General features: G+C 43.4%; 2 protein-coding genes across 2 annotated transcripts; both read left to right on the top strand.

The window, feature by feature from the left end:
* Positions 1-3,117: 3,117 nt before the first annotated feature.
* On the top strand, positions 3,118-15,772 carry LOC114701232 (serpin B9-like). Its single transcript, XM_028881245.2, has 7 exons — positions 3,118-3,180; positions 6,745-6,922; positions 7,820-7,957; positions 8,605-8,722; positions 10,608-10,750; positions 13,095-13,250; positions 14,632-15,772. Exons 2-7 carry the CDS (start codon positions 6,755-6,757, stop codon positions 15,034-15,036), a joined length of 1,128 nt encoding a protein of 375 aa, XP_028737078.1. The 5' UTR covers positions 3,118-3,180; positions 6,745-6,754; the 3' UTR covers positions 15,037-15,772.
* A 1,289-nt stretch (positions 15,773-17,061) lies between these two features.
* LOC114701251 (protein FRA10AC1 homolog) lies at positions 17,062-18,322 on the top strand. The gene has a single exon (XM_037205836.1). The coding sequence runs from the start codon at positions 17,105-17,107 to the stop codon at positions 18,044-18,046; it is 942 nt and encodes a 313-aa protein (XP_037061731.1). The 5' UTR covers positions 17,062-17,104; the 3' UTR covers positions 18,047-18,322.
* The last annotated feature ends 856 nt before the right edge of the window (positions 18,323-19,178 follow it).

Below are 19,178 nucleotides of genomic sequence, written 5' to 3'. Positions count from 1 at the left end.
AAAAAGCTGCATAGGGGCTTCCAAACTCATTGGGTGTTTCTTCAAAATGTGAAATGTAGAGTTGTCATGTGACCCAGAAATTCCATTCCTTGGGCTCTTCCCAGGGTAATTCCTAGAAAGCATATGACTATACATAAATTTATACATAAATGTTTGTTATAAACTTAATATAGATAAAGGGTAGAAACAATCTAATGCTGACCAACTGAATAAACAGTCATTATAGACAACATTATTAATATCTTTAACCAGCAATAAAAATGACTGACTGACAAATGCGGTATCGACGCAGCACAGAGAGACCAAGAAAGTTAAGAAGACTCAGGAGCAGAAAGAAGCCTTTCACACCAGTCTGATGGAAGACCCTTGTCAGCTCAGGTGACACTTCCTGTGGGGGTTGGCTGCATACACGCAATACTCATTCTATGCAGAGATAGTTCAAATGAGAATGTTAGAACAGCACTCATGCTTACAGCCTAAGCATACACGGTCCACATATAAACCTGCAGCTTCCTACAAATCCTACAAGAAACCCTACTTACAATACAAGGCATGTCTAATAGCCTTGTAACCCATGCTTTTATTTTAGCATATTACATTTCATTTGTGGGGCATCCCTAATGTCATGCTCATGTATGAAAAACGAGGATGAGATCTTTGGTATGGGGGAGGAGGGATGTTGCTGTAGTCCTGCCGGTTACAGCCCAAACAAACAATATGGTAGATTCTGACTTCAAAGGATTCTCCAGGTGGGAGAAGAATGAGAACCAGGTGCCATCAAGCAGGAAGTTCTGTGAAGATGCTGCCAATGACTTCCTTAAGAAAGAGGAAGTAGAGGGCAAAGACCTGTGGGATCTGAGTCGTAAGAGTGAGCATTGCTTTAAGGGCAAGCCCATCTTCTAACAGACTACATGTAGAAAATGAAAGGGAAAAAAAAGGCCAGAGCATTCCAGCCAGGAAGAGAAAATAACATGGCCTCTTGTTAGAAGATGTAGAGGAGGATGACAGGGAAGACGCTGGAGGGAGCAGGGGTGAGGAAGAAGGAGAAGCAGAACAGGAAGGAGAATCTGTGTCAGAGGACACAGGGACAAAGAGGGACAATAACTATGGGCCAGCTGCTTCAGTGATGAGGGACCAAAGTGAAAAGTGTCCCCAAGAACACAAGCTAAGGCAGGAGATGGTCAGAAGTTGTTGGTCAAAGCAGAGGAGCTAGAGAAGCTAAAGGAAGGGACAGTTGAAATCCCCCTGGGGTGGAGAACACAGGGTGACTGAGGAAGCAGATTCTGCACGTAAGCAAGCCAACCTTCCTTCAAGCAAGATGAGACAGAAGCCTCTGTCCCTTCAGCTGCTGTCACTCCCTGCTGGTTCAGGGGTCAGAAGACAAGGGGAGTGAGCAGCCTCTGTGGAAACATGGAGCCAAGCAACAGAAAATGAGCACCCTGGGGAAGACAATAGCACCAGGAAGCTTCTGGGAGGAAGATTGGTGAAAAGCTGCCGTCCATTAGCCAGGAAGGAGAGCACATGGAGAAGAAAGCTTTCTAGACTGAGTGTGTCACAGATAGTGTGAAATTGAGTGAGCTTTCAGGCTCAGCCAGTTGGAACCTTGACCTTGGGGAGAAGTACATGTGTGATACTGAAGTCAGTGTGAGCTTTTTGTGTGTCTGAAGTCTCTAATGGTCCTGTTACAGAAGGCATCTTACTATGTTGAAGTTCTGTTTATGTATCTTGGTCTCATATAGCTTAATTTATTGAGGTTTTAAAAGCTTGTCCTAAATAACTGAACAAATAGAAGTTGAACCTTTATTAAATAAGACAGAGAAGGTGTGGTTCCTTAGCAACATTTTGGCATGGAACTTTTCAGAATCACTAAAGCCACCTGTGTTTAAACAAATATTTGTTTATTTCTTAATAAATTCAACTCTATTTTATATTGGCTCATCTGGAAATTCCTTTCTATGGCAAAGTCAAGAACTGTGGCTTGACCTGAGTTTAGCTTTCTGAAAAAAAACTCAACCTGCTGTAGGTGGCATTGTGTAGCATGTCTATGACCCTCTCCCTAATCATGGGCTCCTTGAAACAGTAAGGATGAAGCCTTGGAAACATCAGGTTAGTTAAAGAAGACCTCACACAGGCCACATATTTCATTCATAAGAAATGGTCATTACTAGCAAATACAGGCAGAAAATGGATTACTGGTTGATAGTAAAGGAGGGTGGGTTTGGGGAAAGGATACTGGTAATCAGAAGTAAAAATGAAAGTCAGGGATTATATGGTGATCCCTGTCATATAGCTTCATTAATATACTCCAAGACACTCACTGTATGCTTTAAAAGAGAATTAGTACCTTGAGAACAAGGGTTTCTGATATAAATACATCTATCCTGGGACATAGTTCCTAAGCTACCCTCAGCATGGCTAGGTGGACAAACAACTCCAGGATCTAAGAAACACTCCAGTATAGGGAATCTCATGCTGTCTTTTGGCCTCTGTGGGCAACAGGCACACAAATGGTGTACAGACATACACTCAGGCAAAACACTCACACACAAAAAATATACTATTTTAGTCTAAAAACATTAAAGGTGAGACATGTAAGATTCCAAATTTGAGGAGGTCTCTCTTTGAGTTCTGCAAATACAGTGTGCCCTGTGCAAGGAAGGAAGACTAGATATCCTGTACAAATTTGCCTCAGTGTCTATTTCTGTCACTGTGCATGGAGGGGTCCTTCAGTGGAGCATCTACACCCCAGCAGTTGGAAATGTCTCTTCTGAAAGTTAGCACCAGGATTCTGCATGTGGGTCTATGGTAGTGCAGAACTAACATGACACCTAAACTAAACACCTTCACAGCTGAGTCCCTGGCATGGATGGAGACGTGGTATCAGTTACAACCACTAGGTGCTCTGGCACCCTTGGGAATCTTCTCCCTTTGTGCCCTGTCATCCAGAGATCCAAGGCTCCTACTAGATTTTTCTTTCTTAAGGGACCAGGTGTTCACTAACCCCCACCCATCCCCACCCTGCTGAGGACAGAGTTGGATAAGGTCAGGCCAGTCCCTCTTCCTCTGGCCTGGGGCTCTAAGCATGATGTCAGAGCCCTGCAGTGAATAAAGGGTCTTCCTGAACAGGACAGGCTGCTAAGCTGTTTTGCACACTGCACTGGGAGGCTGTGAAGTTGGCAGGTAAGGGATACCGGCTCAGTCGAGGGCTGTGGGACTGACAAAGACCAGCTTTAGAAGGTCCAGCCTGAGTCCAGAAGAAGGAACTCCAGGACCTGAGTCTTAACAAAAGTGAATGAGGGCAAGTGGTGTCTGGTGGGCGTTCACAGAGGGGGCTTCTCTAGAAAGCCCAGCCGTCAGTGGTAGTGAGGCTGGTCTTAGGGCTGGAGTCCTGCAGCTTTGTTGACTCATCTCAGTCAGGCATAGGTGCTGCAGGGTCTCAGGGGTCTTCTCCACTGTCCTCTGTCCTGCTCCCCCTCATATCCTACAACATAGCCCATTTGATTATCTCTGACATCTTCTCAGGATCTGCAAAATAATGTCTCTTACTTCTGGGCCCTTTTAGATCAGCAGGCTCTAATCCAATCTGAGCTCTCTTCATTCCAATTATAAAATCAGTGGTCCCATGGTGACTGGACATCCTCAAATGCCACCTTTAGCCAGGTGCTCAGAATTGGAGGGCCAGACATGTCCCTTGTGTAATGACATGGCATGCAGGAGCCTTGGTGTCCCAGTGGGTGAGGGAGACACGCCATACAAACGCAGTGGTGGGTGGTGTCACAGGTTGGAAAGTCACTCACATCCCAGGCATGGCATTCACGTGGAGAGAGTTTATCATAATAGAGAGACAGAGAAAGAAAGAGAGGGAAAGAGGGAGAGAGGAAGAAAGAGAAGGAGAGAAAGATAGAAAGTGAAGGTGTGCACACCTCATGGTGAGAAAGGGAGGAAGTGGGAAGAGGAAGAACAAGGGAGGGATTTCCCTAAAAGAGGATTTATTCCAGGATGCAGGGCAGGTCTCCAAGGGGGCTGTCAGAATGGCAACATTCCTCCATGTTGATTAGTATAAAAAGGCAAGTTATGGATAGCAACTGGGGGAATAAGGGCACTGAATTCTCAAGACCTCTTCCTGCTGATTGTGGAGCAAAGTGGGAGGAGGAAGTTGGGAGTTGGGTCATATACAGAGGGATGTGTGAGTGAAGGAGCATTCAGCTGGCTGTCATTGTGGCCACCTCAGAGGTGGAGATCTCAGGCCTGTTCCTTGAGGGAGCTGAGAAAGCAGCTTGCTAGGAGAAAAAATTAGATTGTTATCACTGGCCTCATGAGCAGGGCTAGCCACAGGAAGAGAGATAACTGTCAGAAAGAATGAAACAGAGAAATGCCCTGATTGTACTGAAGAGGTGAGGGTGAATGAGTGAGATACACAGGTGGATATGCCCTTTATTGGGACATCTTGCAAAACCAGGTTCTAGTTGCTGGGTAGGTGCCTACTTGAGCCTGGAGAGGTGGTACTAGCAGTGAATTGAGGGATGACGTATTCTTTAGGAGTACATGAGCCATGAAATCTGCTGTTTCACTGGAGGTGGGGGTGCATCCATCCCAGTGGGCATCCTCTGTTGGTGGTTGGCATCCTCGGAGCTGGTGCAGGAGCTGGTCTATGTGGAGGACTCTCTGTGGGTTGGTCTTAGCCCAGGCAGAAGTGAAACTGCAAAATATGCTTTAAAATGGGTGGGGTCAAAATGGGCTCTGGAGACTGTTAGTTTTCATCAGACCAGATGTCTTGACACAGTAACAGAACTTTTTCCAGGAGCCTGCAGATATCTGTCAGACAGCTGGAACAGATTTACATCCTGGCATCATAGCAAAAGGCTATGACTTGGAGTTAAAAGATGTGAACATTTCCTGGTTTCAGCCCAATAAAACATCTTTAAATCTATAACCAGTGGAAATTTACTGAATGGAAGAGGTTGACTGAGTGGAGGAGGAGGGAGGCTTCCCTAAATATCATCAGAGTGAACAGAAGTGAGACAGCTTTCCTAAATTCATATAAAGAAACCTTGAAGCTGTTTCTTTTATCTGATTATCCCGGAGATACTGAGAGCAGTCCATAGTAAAAAGTTACAATGGAAGCTGTTCTCTTGAGTTTTTCTGGTCCGGTAACAAGGTTAATTCTGTCTAGACCTAGTAGTAGCCCTAGGAGAGTGAGACCTGTGAATTTTATATAGAGAACTGAGAAGGCAGCTGAAGCAAAGCCTGGTCATCAGATGGAATCAGAGATCTGAGAAGGATAAATCATATCTGAGTACACCAAGCAGCTTTTGAATCTATTAAAAATGACAGGGACCAGCCCATACCCAGGTCTCCACATCGTTGGAGGCAGAAGTATCAGAACTGCATCAATCTTCAGCACCTACTGAGGCACCAACCCATCAAGGCCTCCTTGTACCATGTCATTACACTGTGTCTTCAGAGAGCTCCAAGTGTGGTGGAGACACAGTGAGCAAGAGAAAGGACCGCACTTAGGAGTGATGACAGAACCGGCTGGGGCAGCGTCGCTAGGGTGGCAGAGCAGAGGCCCTGAGGTTGTCCTGCCCCAATGAAGGAGGGAAGGGTGAGTAGTTTGAACTCAGTGACGGAGAGGGGGTAGATGACCCTCTGGGTGGAATAAACGGCACTTCAAGGATTCAGAAGCAACTTTAAAGGGATGAAGATGGGCAGGAGTGTAGGGGTCGCACAGTAGGTCAGATGAGAAGACCAACCAGAAGGCCAGGCATTTAAATAAAGCTGCCCCAACTTTCCTGAAGAGCCTTTGGGGAATTATAAGGAAGAGTCACAGGATCTGGGCACACTCTCAGGATACTGTGTCCGTCTGTCTGGGGAGAGGGAAGGAGTATGGGTTGTGATGTTCTGAGACTCCCTAGGCTATTTTATCGCCTAGGGATAAAATATCTACATTTAAGCACTGTAGAAAGTACTCGGGAACACACCTCCAGTGTTCAAAGGTCATATGACAGTCAGAGCACAGCCATGGGATGTACAGGGACTCAGATTTGGGATATTGTGGCAGGGGCAGCCACTTAGTCTGGGCCAAGCTGTCTATTCATCTGGGAGTGTGGTATGCTCCACAGAGAAAGAGCCTGGTGCCATTGGCTGATCAAGGCCTCCTGAACAGCCACTGCAGGTGGATGCTCCCTGCTGCACAGCAGAGCTGGTGACACCAGCCTGTCTTTGGGTCTCATTCAGCATCTCCATGTCTGTCCTGTAGCAGCTGCAAATGCAGAGACTCTGTCTAATGCACACCTGGACATCTCAGAGGAGTCTTCACAGGCAGACACAGAATGCAGCTTTGCTGAAGCCAGGCTAGAGGACCTGGATGCTCATGTCTGTTTTCTTCTTCCCTTCCTCTTTTCCTCCTCCTCCTATTTATCCTCCAGGCCACCATCTGCAGAGAGAGGAACTGGTGTGTATGGAAGGAGACTAGAGCCCACCTCTCTCAGCTGGGTCCTGTGTGCGGTTCTGATGATCTGACCTCTACCTATACAGATGACACAGACGCTAGTTTGGTCTGTTGCCATGACCACACTTAGATAATAATGCTAAGATTGGAAGGACTGTGACCAAGAATGAATTTTCAAACCCAACTTTAGGTATTTAGGAGCTTTGAATGAGAACCAAAAGTCTCACAGTCCCCTGAGTCAGGTCAATGAACCTTCAGCGCTGTGTTGAGTACCATTTCTCCTTTGTCTCCAGACTCTGCATCATGAATACTCTGTCTGAAGCAAATGGCAACTTTGCCATCCACCTTTTAAAGATACTCTGTGAAAGCAACCCTTCAGAAAATGTTTGTTATTCTCCTGTGAGCATCTCCTCTGCTCTGGCTATGGTCCTTTTAGGAGCAAAGGGAGACACTGCAGTCCAGATGTCTCAGGTAAGCTGTCTGTCACCCCACACCTGCTTCACTTGCCTAAGCGCTGCTGAGAAGGGAGGGTATGAATATGAACACACTGTTTCATGGGGCAGGGGCTAAAGAGGAAAGAAGCTAGTCTAATCTTGTGAGAACCTCTTCATTAAAAAAAAAATTCTTTTTATGTGCATTGGTGTTTTGCCCACATATATGTCTGTACAAGGATCTGAAAGTCTCTGGAACAGGAGTTTCAGAGAGTTGTGAGCTTCCATGTGGATGTTGGGAATTGAATCTCTGGGAATACAGCTAGTGCTCTTAACTGCTGAGCCATCTCTCTACCCTGACCCCTACCCCAGGACTTCTTTCAGGGCAATGAGCTTTCCAGACTAATACCTTGGAAGAACTCTCAAAATTTTGTCCAGACTTGCCCTAGAAAATGGTGCACAGATAGATTCATGCTATCATGTGGCACAGGGCTTTAATTCCAGCTACTAAGGTGAGTGAGGAAGGAGGATCCCAAGTCCAAGGCTAGCTAAGGCAACTAAGTTTCTAATGAAAAGTTTTATCAAAGGTGGAGAGGAGGCATTGTGAGCATAACTCAGTGGTAGAGCTGGTAAACTCTTGCTTAGCATTTGTTTGGAGCTAGGGTCAGTCCCAAGTACTGCAATGGAAAAAAAGAAGATGTTGAAATTATTTGAAGCATGGGTTGCTAAGACCTATATTATTTTTAGAGTAATAGACTTGTAATTATTCATTAGCAAAGAAAGCTAATTTCTGCTTTTAATTGTCTCAATACCAACCTGTTTCGCATCAGAGCCTCCCTTACTCACTACCTGAGTAACTCTTCAGCTCGAAAATTATCTTTACAGCTACAACATCTCATCCACTGAGCTCATAGTGATTTATTCTTTTCCTTCACAGGCACTTGGTTTAAACACAGAGAAAGACGTTCATCAAGGCTTCCAGGGGCTGCTCAGTAACCTGAACAAGCCCAACAAAAAGTACGCGCTTAGACCTGCCAACAGACTCTTTGCAGAGAGCACTTGTGAATTCCTCCCAGTAAGTTGTATCAGTAGAATGACATCAATTGTATTCAAATACTTGTTGCTATAGATCCCTATTGAAGGACCCTAGAAAACTTGGGAAAATTAAGGATCAAGTTCTAGTCATTGTCATTGTTCACATCTCTATTACCTGCACTTAGAAGACTGAGACAGGAAGGTAGTGAGTTCTAGCCCAGCCTAGTGAGACTCAACTCCTGAATCTTGCCCAAAGATCACAGTTCTGTATTGATATCTTGAAATACTTCAAATCAGAAATATTTTTATTTTTATTTATTCATGTAATTTTTAATTTATTCATGTCTGATTATTCTCACTTACAAAAGCCTAGAAAAAAGGTGTTTGTTCTTTTTGGTTTTTCGAGACAGGGTTTCTCTGTGTAGCTTTGTGCCTTTCCTGGAACTCACTTGGTAGCCCAGGCTGGCCTCGAACTCACAGAGATCCGCCTGGCTCTGCCTCCCGAGTGCTGGGATTAAAGGAGTGCGCCACCACCGCCCGGCAAGGTGTTTGTTCTTTAAAGTGATATACACACCCATTTTAAGTTTGGTTGTTGTTTTTCTTTTAATGCCATAGTATTCAGATGATTGGAAAGTTTGCTGACACTATATTTTGCAATGTTACTTCACTGAACATGTTTCTCTCCAGACCTTTAAGGAGTCCTGTCGTCAGTTCTACCACTCAGAGCTGGAGCAGCTGTCCTTTGTCAAAGCAGCAGAGGAGTCCCGGAAACACATAAACACGTGGGTCTCCGAACAGACTGAAGGTCAGGATTTCAAGTTATTTCACACCCCACATTCTTGTCCTTTCCATCCATCCCTCCCTCCTCCTTCTCTTAATTTTCCCTTCTCCTCCCCCCCACCTAACTAATCTCACTGTTATTTCAGAGAGTCAAAGGGATGCAGACCAGCTAGGCCACATGGTATAATTTAGACCTCAGTGTATTCATGGAGATTTTACTCCGACACTTAGACTTTAAAAACAGAGTTGTTTGTGTATTTCTCTAGGAGAGAGGGGCTGATACAAATGTCCTGAGAACTCGTGGGCCTGATTTCCAGTCTAACAGATTGCATTAGAATACAGGGGTGGTCTGCAGTTGGCAGGCCAGGTGACTCCACTATCTCTGAGATGGATATGTAAGGGTAGAGCTTGCCCATAATCTTGCCCTTGGGCTGGATTCTCCTACAGTCTTTGTTGCCTCGGTCAACACCACCTTTACCTCTGAAGAGGAGTCCTGTTTCTGCTTCCACATTTCCTGCATCAGATCCCTTACTTACATTTGATGAAACTAGACTTGATTTCCTCTGTCAGGGCTGCTCAGTTACATTGGCATAATGGGGGGTGAACTTAGTTGGTTTTTTTTTTTTTTTTTTTTTTTTTTTTGGAGATGACATGTTTCAGCATTGGTCATGGAGATCATTGTTTGATAATTAAACCATTCAGATGCCTCTGCAACACTAGGTACATTCCTATTTCTGCTGAAAGAGGGAAAGACAGACAGACAGAATAGAATGAGAATATTTTCTCAACATCTCAGCAATTGTTTGTGAATTTTTTGTTGGAGTCCTTACTTCTTGTGTAATCTTGATGTCATAAGTTAGCAAGGATTGCCTTGATCATGAAAGAATACTCCTTAATAGGATCATGAAAGAATACTCCTTAATAGAGAAGAAGAGAATATGTCTTTCAACCTGCATTATTTCCTCTAGGGATGGATGGGACTCTGAAGTGTAGAATAGTAATACATCCTCCAAACTAGTGTCTGTACTTGAGTGTCTGACATACTGTGGTATGTAGAGCCGGGCATGATGACAGAGTACTAGATGCTGTATTTCACAGCAGTGTATTCGTCAGAGTGCTCTAGAGGAACAGAATTTTACTAAGGGGATTTAATAGAATGGCACACACAATACAGGCTGAGTAATCAGCTACTGGCCATCTGCTTATGGACAGGCTGAGAGACTGGTAGCTGCCCAGTCTATGAGGCTGGAGACCTTAACAGTCAGTGGGAATGAAAAGCCTAGACGTTTCTGGAGAGTCACTAGTCTTAGTCCATATGGGCTCCAGTGTCAGCTGAAAATTGCAGTTGCAGAGATGTGAACGGTGTCGATGCACTCACCAGCAGGGACTGAGGCAGGCAGACCAAACAGTGCTGCTTCCCTCTCAGTCCTTATATCAGGGCAGCACAGGAAGCCTTTGCTTCCTTGGAAGAGCGTCCTGTCCATTAGTTACTCTTTCTGGGAAATGTCCTCACAGACCTGCCCAGAGACATGTCTCTTGGTTGATTCTAGAACCAGTCAAGATGGCAACCAACATTAGCACCCAGGTGGAAAGTCTGGTGCCCTGTGACCCCTTCTACATATCCTGCTTCTTTGTTTTTCATCCTGGAGTCACTCTTTCTGCTTTTCCCAAACCTGCTTTCCTTGAGAGACTTGGAAATTTTTCAATATCCACACGTTTGCCAAGCTCTTCCAGTGTGCATGGCATCAAGTCAAAAATGGGTGTTTGTATGTTGTTTTGATTTTTTAAATATGTTTATCCACATTCCACAAATTTGAAAACATGATGCTTGGACCTGCCCAGATATCAGATCAGTTCATTTCTCACATGTGTATAACATGAACCTGAATGAATCTCTGCTTCCTCAAAAGGGAAAATTCCAGAGTTGCTGTCAAGTGGCTCAGTTGATTCTGAGACCAGGCTGGTTCTTGTCAATGCCTTATATTTCAAAGGAAAGTGGCAAAAAGAGTTTGACAAAGAACGCACAAGGGAAATGCCCTTTAAAATAAACCAGGTAAGGAACAGTGTCCAAAGGTCCACGCCAGTGTGGTGGAGAGATTGCATGGAAGGGTGTAATTGTGAATGTGTAGCTCTGGGGCTCAGTGGTAGAGATCACATGTCCTGTGTGGGTGCTGGGCTTGGCCCTTAGTGCAGATAGAAAGAGAACAGGAAATCACAGAAAACGACAGAAACATATATTTCTGAACAAAAGGTTAAACTGTGTAGAAAATGATAGGAATAAAGCGTATTTATGCCCTGTGTTATTTTATGTCCTGTTGGTGCCTCTTACTGCTTCTGGTAATTTCTCTAAAACCATTGTTCCTACTTCATTTTAGAAATTAAATTTTCCTTATGTTCTAGAATAGCAAAACTAAGCTGCCAACATAGTATATTATATGTATGGAACATGAGGCAAAGTAGAAAGTAACATATGAATACTTATATAACAGTAATTTTTAATTAAAATAATTATGTAAAATTATTGCACAATTTGTCATTATTAAACAGTTTTTATCACTTTCTAATATTGAAACTGAGTGATTAAGATTTCAGTCTTAATTGACATATAATTTGAATTAAAGTAGATATTAGAATTGTTTGCCCTATACCTATAAAAATATAATTTGATGTGGTTTGGAATATCATGAATGATAAACTCCTTGCTATGCTTTTATTATGGGTGCTTTAAAAAACTTTGTAAAAGAATGAGTCCTTTTATTGGGTAATTTAATCTTCATTATGGGTGGTCTGCAGCAAAATTTTATATTTAATGTACCACTGTAATTAAAATCTTCCCAGATGGTCAGCCCACTTCTGTGTTTAAAAAATACCTCTGGACTATCATAACAGAAAAAAACTGGATTAATCATAGAAATATTCATGAGATTCTATCCAGATAGCCCCTCACTTTTAAAGGGTTGACAAAAACTGTCTACCTGTGATGGGTCATCAGACTGTAATGCACCCCTAAAATGCATGGAGATCAGTCCAGAGGGTCCCCAATTTGTTGCTATTTAACTGGGATTTTCCTTCTCACTAATGGGCTATCAGGATGGAGCTCTGCCCTAGCCTGTGAGTACCTGTGCTCTGGAGCTCTCTGCTCTGTGGTGGGTTAGAAGATTGTGACCCATTGTGAACCTCTAAGCATGTGTGCTCCTGTTTCCAGGCTGTTTTCTGAGAGGATGTATCTGTCTGCAGTCCCATTTATACCACTATGAAAATATCTCCGTCTAGTTTATGAGAGCTTTTCTGTTATTTACAGTTGCTTTTGCTGTTGCCTTAGATATAATGGTTGACAGTATTAAATGGTGGAAACCCTATTTCTGGTGTGCTGGTGGTCATCTTTCCATTAGCGTAGCAAACCCTAGGAGATAACCAAATTAAAGTAGGAAATACTTAATTGGGCTCATGGTTCCAGAAGTTTCAGTCTGGTCAGTTGGTCCAATCACTCTGGGTTGTGGTGATGCACTACAGCATGGTGGAAATGCATGGTAGGAGCTTGTTCGCCTGACAGCAGTCAGGAAGCAAAAGAGAGGAACAGGAAAAGGTTGTAGGACAAGTATCTTCTTCAGGGGTTCCCTCACCAATACTTATCTTTCTCCCATTAGGCCCTACCTCCTAACGGTTTGTCCAGCTCCCAAAGGTGCTACCCTGTGGACAAAAGCCTTGGATCATGAGCCTTTGTGGAACATTTTAGACCCAAGCAGGATTTGAAAATATTAATATTTGAATGGCACATTTGTTGCTGGATGACACATCATCTTTCCTGAGTCGATCCCTGTCCAGGTTGTTGCTTTGTCAACTTGAGATGAGCTAGAGCCATTTGAAAAGAAGGACTCTGCACTGAGAAACTGCCTCCATAAGACTGGCCTAGAGGCAAGTCTGTTGGGCATTTTCTTCATACTTGATTGGTATGGGCCCAGCACATTGTGGGTAGTGCAACTTGGGCAGATAGTCTTGAGCTACGTAAGAAAGAAGATTGAGAAATCCATTGGGAACAAGTCAATAACTAGTTTTCCTTCATGGCTTTTACCTGAGATCCTGCTAACTTGTCTCAGTGATGGAACCTGAGAGTTGTGAGACGAAATAAACTCTTCCCTTCCCAAGTTGGGAAGTTTTGGTGATGGTGTTTCATCACAACTGTAGAACCCTATCTACAAAAGTCCCATAACTGTTTGCACTCAATTATTTTTATGAAAGTAGGAAGAGGCTGATAGATATTGACTAAGTGTGTACTGTACCATGAATAGTGTTTTCATTGTGAGTGCTAAAACATTTCTGCTGTTAAATTCCACTTATTTGGAAACCTTCTGACCTCTCTTAATAATATCTTTTATGTTCTGGATTCTTTTGTTCAGAGGGAGAAAAGACCAGTGCAGATGATGTATCATAGAAGTGTATTTAACCTCGCCTACGTGAAAGAAGTTGAGGCAAAGATGCTGGTGATGCCCTATGATGGCATGGAGCTGAGCTTGATAGTCCTGCTCCCATTTGATGGTGTGGACCTCAGCAAGGTGAGGCACCTCTCTCAATGTCCATGAGAAGAACCCAGTGTCCCTTCTCATTAGAACAGAAAGCAGTGTTTGCAGGTTTGCAACTGCCATTTGAGTAGATGGTACCCAGCTTAGGGCTGAGTGCAGGAGCTGGACTTTGGGTCAAAGCTGTGTCTGAGACTCCCATTGTGGGTTGTGTGACCTTGACACAGAACATAACTTTTTCACTAAATGGGAGATGGCTACATGATAGGACAAAATGAAGACAACTCAGACAATGAACTCTACACATTGGCTTGGTATATAGCCACCCAAAATAAAGACAACCCATATCATGACCTTCCTTAGTATTTTCTTTTAGTATCTGAGAACATAAAATAGACAGTTTGCACTTTTTTCAAAGAGGAAGAGGAGGGATGCAGCTGAGGAGGACAGAGTCAGGCAGAGCATTATGACACATCTTGGTCTTCCTTGCAGCAGGGTACCCACAGTGTGCCAGGCATACTCTGAACAGTGGGCAGTGGAGTGTGCATGACCTAAGGGATCTTTGTAAGCACAATAGCTCCTCTGGCTCTTCCCATCCAGCTTCCTCACTGTGGCATCTATGGTGTTAGTGTTTTGTCACTGACAAAATGACTGACATGAATTACCCGGGATAGGAAGGATTTATGTTAGATCACAGATTCAGAGGGTTCATTTCAAGTTACTTGTCCCCATCAATGGTTTCCATAATGGCAGAGACTACAGACCTTTTAGTAAAGAGGAAGCAGAGAAAGGATATGGGACAAAAGACCAAGGATGACCTTCATAGGTGCACCTTCTGTAACTACTTCCTTAATTCTGCTAGACCCCCTCATGTCTAAATTATAGATGCCCCACTAAATGTTGCTGCCAGCTTCAGAATAAGGTTTCAGTATATGAGCCTTTGGGGGAAAGTTCATATGAAAGCCATAACAGGCCACAAAATGCATAGAATCCAACCCTGGATAGCCCTTCGTTCTGGTTTGGCTCACAGCAAAAGTCCTTATTTTTTCCACTTTTTAAAAACAGCTGCAATTATGTACTATTTTCAAAACTAAGTCTAGATCAAGAAAACAAAAGCAAACACAACCTAAACCATAATCATCAGGGCTTCAACATCTGTCAGAATAAAAGATGTCTCTGAAATGATTTAGGAGAGGACAGCCAAGTCTTCCAACCAACCATCGGCTACTTCTCTCCCATGCCCATCCGTGAAGCCACACAAGCTCGCAGGTTGGTGGGACCCTCACACTGCCTGGCCATGTGAATATTCAGTGGCCCCTGTAGAGTGATGGAGGGTACTGTGAGTGGGAAGTGCCTATGAGCCTCTGAGTTAAGACCTCAACTGTGAATCTGAAAGTCTCTAATTCTTCTTTGTCAGGTGGAAAACAATCTCACTTTTGAGAAGTTAATGTCTTGGACCAAACCAGACTTTATGAGGAGCACTAGAGCTGAGGTTTTACTTCCAAAATTTAAACTGCAAGAGGATTATGACATGAAGTCTGTGTTTCAGCACTTGGGAATGGTAGATGTCTTCCAAGGGGGCAAGGCTGACTTATCAGGAATGTCTCTGGAAAGAAACATGTGTATGTCTGAGTGTGTTCATGAGAGTGTTGTGGAGGTCAATGAAGAAGGCACCGAGGCTGCAGCCTCCACCAGGGTAAATATAAGCTGTGATTCATCTCGTGGTGACCCAAGGTTTTGCGCTGACCACCCCTTCCTTTTCTTCATCAGGCACAATGAAACCAATACCCTCCTGTTCTGTGGCAGGTTCTCTTCTCCATAAAGACACATTTACTATGTGGGAAACAGTTCTCTATTCAGCATCTTGACAGCTCTTACAACCCTGTGAGGATGGACATATAGGTTGAACCCATGTTCCAAGATGAGGGCACTTTCCTCCTGGCAGCCTGATCTTAGGATGCCCACATTCCTCTTCCCTATCCTGATATTCATCAGTGCCCTTTGCCAGGTCACAGGATCACTGAGTGGTTGGGTTTCCTGTTGTGTAAACAACAAAGGAGGCAAACAAATCCCACTAGATAGCCTACAAAGTTCTCTAAGGTGACCCTAGATAAATGCCCCACTCACTGCATAGACAAGCCATGCCAGCTCTACATGCCATGCTTTCCTGGCTCCTCAGCTCTCCCCATCACTTGCCTTAACCTGTTTGCATCATAGTAAATGCTTTTGTGGATGATGACAGCTACTGCAGTTTACTAGTGATTGGTCCTTAATGTCCAGTTTAACTTTATTTTGCTTTACTGTCCACCACTCACCAGGTATGTGCCCATCACTGTGTTAGGCTTGGGGACAGGTGCAGACGGTATGGTCTTCTAACTGCTGACCTTTACCACTTTCTCTCAACTATTCTCTCATGAGAACTACTTGGATTACTACATGTTCTCTTTGCAGAAATTATGCTTTTGTAGAGTATTGTATTTCTCCACAACCAACTGTAATAGTTAAATCCTGTGAAGTCCTTAAGAGCCATTTCAAAATAAATTTTGTTTTCTCACCAATCATGTCTGTTGTGGGATATATAACTATGAACCCCGAGTTTGTGTTGGAGTTAATTAAACATATCAGCCTTTGTTCAGGAGGCAGAGCCAGCAGCTAGTTGACAGAAAGTCATCATAGAGAGTCAGATGGCATCTAAAAGATGATAGAGAGATGCACAGGTAGTAGTGGGGAGGTGCTGAGAGCTGCTGGTACCAAGAGGCCATGGGAGTATACAGCAGGTGACAACTAATATTTATCAGGTAGAACCACAATGCTCTCTGATGGGGAACCCCACCTGCCAAGGTCATGGAGTTACTGACTGGAAACAATCAGTTGCTCCTATCTGTAATTTCTCTCATGTGCCATTTCATTTCTTCCCTAAGAACAGCTGTGGGTGTTTTCCCATTGCATCATCTCATGTATATATTCCATCTGTTGGGCACATTTATCCATGGATGGTCAGGAAGATGACTTCTCACTAATCTGTATAATTTTGATCTATAAAAAATATACTAGGAGCCGGGCGTTGGTGGCGCACGCCTTTAATCCCAGCACTCAGGAGGCAGAGCCAGGCGGATCTCTGTGAGTTCGAGGCCAGCCTGGGCTACCAAGTGAGCTCCAGGAAAGGCGCAAAGCTACATAGAGAAACCCTGTCTCGAAAAACCAAAAAAAAAATATATACTAGGATATGCTTCACAATTGGATCTATTGTCCCTCGAGGACTGTGGAACTTAAAACTGTGCCTTGTTCCTTAAACTCAGACAAACATAAGAAAATAACAGTTTCTCTCCAATCTAAGAAAAGCTACATACATTTTTCTAATTTAAAACCTCAGAGCAGTTTCAAACTAGACTGAATGTTTCTGTAAATGGATTATAAGTTAAAAACTTTACAGAGATGCACAAGGTTAGAGTTGCAGACGTCTAATCAAGGTTGCTAACACAAAGCAGACTAAAACACTATGCCAATTCTAACCAAGGTTATTAACACAAAGCCACCTAAGATGTGGTCCCAAGTCCTCTCTTGCTAGTCTATTTAATAAGACCTGACCTTCTGCAGATCTCTGCAGCTTGTCACTCTATGCACTGTTCCCCTGACTTCAGGTCTCAGTCTTACACCAGGAACCTTGAAAATAGGCATTGCCATGGTTACTTGACTCCTCCAGTGAAGCTTTATTTATTATCCAATGGGAGTCACACATATTCACAGCATACAGAAATAAATCCCCCAGCAATTGAGAAATTTTTCTGTTTAAATGTTCAACATTCTTTGCTACCAGGAAAGTGCAAATTAAAACTTCTTTGAGTGCGGCGGGCGGTGGCGATGCGCGGGCGGCATCGCTGTGCGGCTCGATGCACGGGCATGGAGGTTATGACTCTGATTTTAGTGATGATGAGCAAGGTGGAGAATCCAGCAAGAAGAAGAAGAAGACAGTCAAAGATGAGTTGCTGCTTACAAAACCATTTCAAAAAGAAAAACATGGAAAGGTGGTCCATAAGCAAGTCGCCACCGACCTGCTGGACAGGGAAGAAGCAAGAAATAGAAGGTTTCATCTCATAGCTATGGATGCTTATCAAAGGCACACAAAATTTGTAAATGACTATATTTTGTACTATGGTGGCAAAAGGGAGGACTTTAAGCGCCTGGGGGAGAATGATAAGATAGACCTGGATGTTATACGAGAAAACCATAGATTCCTGTGGAACGAGGAGGATGAAGAAGATATGACTTGGGAGAAGAGACTTGCAAAGAAATACTGTGATAAATTATTCAAGGAATACTGCATAGTCGATCTCAGTAGATACAAAGAAAATAAGTTTGGATTCAGGTGGCGAATAGAAAAAGAAGTAATTTCAGGAAAAGGTCAGTTTTGTTGTGGGAATAAATGTTGTGATGAAAAAGAAGGCCTGAAGAGCTGGGAAGTGAACTTCGGTTATGTTGAGCACGGTGAAAAGAGAAACGCACTTGTTAAATTAAGATTATGCCAAGAATGTTCCTTTAAATTAAATTTTCATCACAGGAGAAAAGAAATCAAGTCAAAAAAAAGAAAGGCTAAAACCAAGATTGAATGTGACGATTCACCGCCTAAGAAATCCAGATCATCTTCAGAGGCTTCCAAGGGGAAGGATGAAGGACATTCATCCTCAAAAGAGTCAGAAGATTCTAGAAACAGAAACCCTGATGAGGAAGAAGGTGCTTCGGAATCCGAGCTCTGGAAGGGTCCCCTGCCAGAGACCGACGACAAGTCACAGGAAGAAGAATTTGATGATTATTTTCAGGACTTGTTTCTGTGAACTGGGAGAGAGCCTCATTCCTTGGTGAGGTAGTGTCCTGTGAAACTCCGAGAATGTGTCCATGCCACTGAGTGGACAGCCACCAGGCCATGTTTCTGAGGCTCAGGCGGGGACTGCCTCAGACACTTCCTCCTCCACTTGGGTGGTGTCTCAGTTGCTTATCCACAGATCGGTCTTGGCCATAGCTCTCCAGTGTATGATACACCGTTTTAAGTAACATTTGAACAGGGGGTGATTGGCATTAAACTGTAAATAAATTATGTAGTGTCTGTTTTTTTTAAAAAAAAAAAAAAAAGAAAGAAACTTCTTTGAGATGTCATCTTACCCCAGTCAGAATGACTAAGACCAAAATATAAAACACCAAAAAACAACTGACAATAAATGTTGCTGTAGATGTGGGACAGGGGAACACTATTCACTTTTGATGGGAGTGCAAACTGGTACAGGCAGTATGGAAATCAGTGTGAAGTTTCCTTAAAAATCTAGAAATAAATCTACCAAATGATCTAACTATACTGCTCTTGGGCATAGACCAAAAAAAAACTTTATCTTACTAGATAGATACTATTTCATCTGTGCTCACTGCTACTCTATTCACAATAGCCAGGAAATAGAAATAGCCTAGAGGCCACCAACTGATGAAAGCATAATAAACAATGTAGTGCACTTACATAATGGAATATTATTCAGATGTTCACAATAATGAAATTAAGAAATTTGTAGACAAATGGATGAAGAAGGAAATAATCATTTGGAGGGAAATAACCTAAATACAGAAAAACAAACTTTGTATGTTCTCTCTTCTATGTGGATGCTAAATTTGAATCTTTAAATATGTGTATTTAAATTAAAGTACTCATGGATGTCGGGAAGGTGGTAATGGACCATGAGGGTGTTCTTTAAGGTCGGGCCACTGGTGTGAAGAGGAAATGAGAAATAATGGCACACAGACCCAGTCAGTAAAAGCACCTATGTAGCCTGGCCTGGGGTGGTTGGACAGCAAGCCCCGTCTCCCTGAGCACAACCATGGCTCCTCCTGGGGTTTCAAACCCCTTGGGCCTGATCTTCCTCCCACCTGTCCCAGATGGGGTGCTGCTCCAGTGTTGGGGGACTGATGCCAGGAGCCTTGGCT

This window comes from Peromyscus leucopus, chromosome 5 (genome assembly GCF_004664715.2).
Source record: "Peromyscus leucopus breed LL Stock chromosome 5, UCI_PerLeu_2.1, whole genome shotgun sequence".
In the NCBI taxonomy this organism is placed as follows: Eukaryota; Metazoa; Chordata; class Mammalia; order Rodentia; family Cricetidae; genus Peromyscus; species Peromyscus leucopus.
Note: the sequence above shows the minus strand (reverse complement) of the source record. Positions and strands in the feature narration are given on the sequence as shown.

Excerpts from the sequence above, each read along its gene's own strand:
- LOC114701232 (XM_028881245.2), top strand. The coding sequence starts at position 6,755 with ATGAATACTCTGTCTGAAGCAAATGGCAACTTTGCCATCCACCTTTTA. Across the intron at positions 6,923-7,819 it reads CTGCAGTCCAGATGTCTCAG|GCACTTGGTTTAAACACAGA; the intron begins GTAAGCTGTCTG and ends TTTCCTTCACAG. Across the intron at positions 8,723-10,607 it reads GGTCTCCGAACAGACTGAAG|GGAAAATTCCAGAGTTGCTG; the intron begins GTCAGGATTTCA and ends CTTCCTCAAAAG.
- LOC114701251 (XM_037205836.1), top strand. The coding sequence starts at position 17,105 with ATGCACGGGCATGGAGGTTATGACTCTGATTTTAGTGATGATGAGCAA.